The sequence below is a fragment of the Macadamia integrifolia genome, unplaced genomic scaffold, assembly GCF_013358625.1.
Source record: "Macadamia integrifolia cultivar HAES 741 unplaced genomic scaffold, SCU_Mint_v3 scaffold876, whole genome shotgun sequence".
NCBI classification, from domain to species: domain Eukaryota; kingdom Viridiplantae; phylum Streptophyta; class Magnoliopsida; order Proteales; family Proteaceae; genus Macadamia; species Macadamia integrifolia.
In genome coordinates this window covers 222736-228027 of record NW_024870568.1, presented here as the reverse complement: position 1 = coordinate 228027, position 5292 = coordinate 222736, and the positions used below count along the sequence as shown (strand labels likewise).

Below are 5292 nucleotides of genomic sequence, written 5' to 3'. Positions count from 1 at the left end.
CTTGGAATGACAAAGAACATGTTGGAAAGTTGAAACATTATTGACGTATTGAGGCACCCTTATTGGACAACAAGTTGTAATTGGGTTTTTAAGATGATCGAACTACTACACCATGTAATAGCACGTATTTCTCCCACTAACATAACTGTAATAGGTTTTTTTTCTATTTTTTTTTTAAACCAAGGTGTCTGGACTAGCTTACACACACCTAACCATCTAGGGAATCGAACTTGGGACCGTACATCTATTCACATAATCCCTAATTCATCCTAACCATCTAGACAACCCAAGGATGGATGGATTTTTTTTTTTTTTCACAAATATGGAGCCATCATTACACCCCCTCACAGATGCATCAAGAGGGTGGGCTTTTTTTTTCCAATATCACAGGTATTGAGCCATTCTTTCACCCCTTTTGCATCTGAGTGCTTGGGCCGCGAGGCCAGGGAGGTTCTTCCCTTCCTAAGGGGGGAGAATAACTAGACAAGCCAACATTTTTTTTGGGATAAGTGTTTTCAGTCCCGATCCTTATGCCCAGGTAGATGGGCACCCTGCCCAGAGGGGTATAGTGGTCATTGCATGCCACTATGCCGGGCAGATTCGGATAGAAAATTTTGCACCAATATTTTTATTGCACGTGGCTTATACACGATATATCCAATCATCAACTTCGGGTTAAGGAAATCAACCACCCCCGTGTAGAAATTACCTTTAGCAGAAATGGGAAAACCTGGCGGGAAAAGTGAACCAACGTATCATGCCCTCTGCGAGTCCTGAAGTTCCCTGCGAACGAAACCTAAACAAGTATGTGTTGTATCTGTTGGACAAATGCAATCATCTCAATCATCTCAAGCAGCTCCAGGCCTTCCTTCTATCCCTCGGCCATGGCCAGACTCCATTTTATGCTTTCAAGCTTGTTCGCTTATGCACTCTCACCATTGCCAACCTCGACTATGCTCGTTTCATCTTCGATCACCTCCATTCCCCCAATATCTACCTCTATACGGCCATGATTACGGCCTATACGTCCAAGCCCGATCACAGGTCGGCCCTTCTCTTGTACCGGACTATGATCCGTCGTGGTCGTTCTAAGCCCAATCATTTCATCTTTCCCCAAGTATTAAAATCTTCTTCGGTGATCTCTGAAACACAGGGGACTAAAACAATACATACCCAGATTTTGAGATCGGGTTTTGGTGGGTACCCAATTTTGAAAACTGCCCTGCTTGATACTTATTCGAGGTTATGCTTGGACCTTGTAGCCGCGCGGCAGTTGTTCGACGAAATGGGTGAGAGAAATGTCGTGTCTTGGACGGCTATGATTTCGGGGTATGCACGGCTTGGACAGATTGGAAACGCTATTTTGCTTTTTGAAGATATGCCCGAGAGAGATGTTCCATCTTGGAATGCTGTCATAGCTGGGTGCACCCAGAATGGTCTGTTTACAGAGGCTATTTCTCTCTTAAGAAGAATGGTTGTTCTTGCAGGTTGGGACAAGAGGCCGAATCAAATTACTGTTGTATGCGCACTGTCGGCTTGTGGTCATTTGGGCATGCTTCAGCTAGGTAAATGGATCCATGGATACATCTATAGGAACAGCCTTGGTCCCAATTCGTTTGTCTCAAATGGTCTTGTGGATATGTATGGTAAATGTGGGAGTTTAAAGGAAGCAAGAAAGGTTTTTTATGAGACATCAGAAAGAAGCTTGACTTCTTGGAATTCCATGATCAATTCCCTTGCACTCCATGGGCAAAGTGAAAGTGCAATTGCTGTGTTTGAGGAGATGATTGGGTGTGAAGGTGTAGTGCACCCAGATGGCATCACCTTTGTTGGTTTGTTGAATGCTTGTGCTCATGGTGGATTGGTGGAGCAAGGTTGTAATTATTTCACTTCCATGAGTCAGGATTATGGAATTGAGCCTCAAATTGAGCACTATGGATGTCTGATAGACCTTCTTGGTCGAGCTGGTTGCTTCACTGAAGCCATGGAAGTTATCAGAAGGATGGGTATTGAACCTGATGAAGTTGTTTGGGGTTCTTTGCTTAATGGTTGTAAGATTCATGGTTGCATGGATTTGGCTAAATTTTCAATACAAAAATTGATTGACATTGATCCACATAATGCAGGTTATGTAATGTTGGCCAATATTTATGGTGAGGCAGGGAATTGGGAAGAGATGAGGAAAGTGAAGAAGATGTTGCAAGAGAAGGGAGTAACAAAAACGCCAGGATGCAGCTGGATTGAGATTGATAACCAAGTCCATCAATTTTACTCTGCTGATAAGATGCATCCTGGGACAGAGGAAATATACAGGATTTTGGAAAGTTTGGTTAGTTTGTATTAGTTTTTTGGGACGACAGGGATACATCACATCATTACTAGGTTGGCCATTGTGATACAGAGCTCAATTTCTAAGACTAAATGTAAGCTTTCAAAATCTCTTGCAGAATACCTTCCAGGTTCACCTTTCAATCAGATTCCTGCTGAAGTTGCTGTTCCACATATTCAATCTCTTTTAAGGAAAAGTTTCCTTTTCCCCCAGTTGTATAATGCTTGAATTAGTTCTCTTCTGAATTTATTCCTTCTGATAGTCAATTGAGATAGGATACATTGTAAATTGATTCCATATAGAGAGTTTGAATCAATTCTTTATAATAAATTGGGATTAGCTCAAATTGTTGAAACTCTATGAACTGTATTGGATTAGAACCGTATGAACCATATTTGATGTGAACACGCGCAGACTAAATTTTTATTGATTAGTATCGTCAATTTGAGTCCAGTTTACATCTTAGATGAGCCCAAGGCCCCAACCCAGAGACCAGTAGAATCTGAGGAGATCACATATAGTATTGAACAGATCAAAAGAAGGAATAACTGCATCACTTCAAGGGCAAATTATCTCACAGAGAAAAGTAGAAAAAAAAGAGAGAATCTTACAAAAAGATGAAAGAGCATATTAGCATCTGCAAACTTCCAACCGTATATTACAGTTCCCCGCTCTTTAATAAAAGCTCCTCTGAAAACCAGAGAAATCCAAAGAAGTTAGGGGGTAGCAATGTATAATCATTTCTCACAATAGAGTCAAGAGTAGACAGCCAAATCCTTATATCATTCAGTTTCTCCCTTACCTCCAGTCAAAACAGATGAAAAATTGATTGAAATGAAAACAAAAAGACCTAAATGCTTTGTCGATCATACAGATGCAGGTGACGACCCATTGTTGTTGGTCGGTTCCACTTTATGCATCATCATCCCATGCTTCATCGACGGATCATCACCATCGTGATATGCGTAAGCGAAGCCACCGTGCCGGGTCAGATCCATTCCGGCCATCTCATCCTTCGCAGAAATCCTTAACAGCTTCAACCGTTTGAGTCCATAAAACAGAGGACCCATTGTGGCACTCACCCACCCAACAATCACTAGAATCTGAATAATGTGAGCAGCCAAAAGCTTCCCACCACCACCCATGAACAACCCATAAGGCCTCCCATCTGCATATACCTCATTAACATAAGCTTTCCTTGCAAACAGAGCAGTAAATATGATCCCCCAAGCACCACACCCTCCATGAAGCTGGGCAGCCTCAAGTGGATCATCATACTTAAACTTCTCTGCAAGCTTATTAAAACCAATCAAAACCCAAGAAGCCACGAACCCACAAATGATCGCCGCCCACGGTTCCACCACAGCACAACCGGCGGTGATCGCTGCAAACCCACCCAAAAGCCCATTACAGACATCTGTGACATTCCAGTGACCCGACATCAATCGTTTCCCAAACAAAGTAGTAAGCGCAGCCGTACAACCCGCCAAGGTCGTCGTCACAGCCGTTCTACCCACAGCGCTCCATTGACCGTAATAGCTTCCGGTGTGGTAAGGCTTAAGGATTTGCAGAAACGAACCGGGGTTGAACCCGTACCAGCCGAACCAAAGCAGGAAGGTACCCAAAACAACCAAGGAAGCACTGTGACCTCGCAAAGTAACAGATCGGCCGGAGTGGTCGAACCGGCCAATACGTGGGCCTTCTATGAGTGCTCCCCACAGACCTGCTACACCTCCGACCAAATGAACCACGCCGGAGCCGGCGAAGTCAATGACTCCAGAACCGAACAAAAGGTCACTCGTCTTGAAAGCACTAGCCCAACCATCGGTGGACCAAAACCAGTGAGAAACGACCGGGTAGACGAAGCCGGTCAAGAAGGAGGAGTAGATGAGGTAAGCGACGAATTGGGTTCGCTCTGCTATTGAACCACTGGTGATCCCTGCAGCGGCGATGGCAAAAGCCCATTGATACATGAAGTGACTGTAATCATTCCCTTGGACGGGGAAGGATTTCATGCCAAAGAAGTGACGACCGATGAAACCGTTGGAAGGTTCACCGAAGGCGAAGGCGTAACCAAAGAGGTAGTAGAAGAGACCACCGGCGGCGGCGTCGAGGACGTTGGTGAGCATAATGTTCATGGTGTTCTTAGCACGGACGGAACCTGCACAGAGCATGGCAAAGCCGAGTTGCATAGCGAAGACGAGGTAAGAGGAGAAGAGGAGGTAAGTGTTGTCGATTGCATAGGTTGCGTCTGTGAATTTGTTTTGTACTTCATCGAATAGGCTGCAGATGTAGTTGGCCGCGGCGGTTGAGTTGGTGGCTCCGGTGAGGAGTTGGCCAAGCTCGGTAACCGAGCAGGTCAGGGCTGCTGCCATTGGAAGAGAGGTGAAGAAGGTCAGAGAAAGAGAGGTTATGATTTCTGTAGAACTTCCGCCTTGGAAATCCCCTTCTTATAGAGGAAGACTGGGAGTACGGTTGGAAGATGAAGGCTGTCTTTTCTTTCTCGTTTGCTGACTTCTCTAGTTGGTATGAATAATTTCCAAGCATGGAAGCAGGGTTAAGATATCGGAATCGGTCTCGCAATCGGATAAGGCTGTTACCGATCCGATCCGATCCATGACCATGTTTGTTCAGGGGTTCTTTTGTTAAGGATTTGATTGGTTAAAGTCCAGAATCTTTGGAGAGGTTTCTTGGGTACTTTGTGGTTTAACAACAAACATAACCTTATCCCAACTGAATGGGGTCGGCTACATGGATCCAATGTTGTAAGAAAGTAAAGAAACATAGAAGATAAGTTAAAAGGAGACAATATGGGGATAAGTTTAGGGGGGTATCGTAGAATATAGATACACATCATAGAAACATCCTTTATAGGGGGTCAGCAACGTGGGTTCTTATCCTCCATACAACTCTATCTGAAGTCATACTAGGGTCGAGTCCTACATTTTGCATATCTTTTTAGA

General features: G+C 44.2%; 2 protein-coding genes across 2 annotated transcripts; one reads left to right on the top strand and one right to left on the bottom strand.

Annotated features, from left to right (window-relative positions):
• Positions 1–623: 623 nt before the first annotated feature.
• On the top strand, positions 624–2675 carry LOC122070287 (pentatricopeptide repeat-containing protein At1g33350-like). The gene has a single exon (XM_042634413.1). The coding sequence runs from the start codon at positions 758–760 to the stop codon at positions 2342–2344; it is 1587 nt and encodes a 528-aa protein (XP_042490347.1). The 5' UTR covers positions 624–757; the 3' UTR covers positions 2345–2675.
• A 261-nt stretch (positions 2676–2936) lies between these two features.
• LOC122070288 (ammonium transporter 1 member 1-like) lies at positions 2937–4788 on the bottom strand. Its single transcript, XM_042634414.1, has one exon. The coding sequence runs from the start codon at positions 4702–4704 to the stop codon at positions 3196–3198; it is 1509 nt and encodes a 502-aa protein (XP_042490348.1). The 5' UTR covers positions 4705–4788; the 3' UTR covers positions 2937–3195.
• Between the last annotated feature and the right edge of the window lie 504 nt (positions 4789–5292).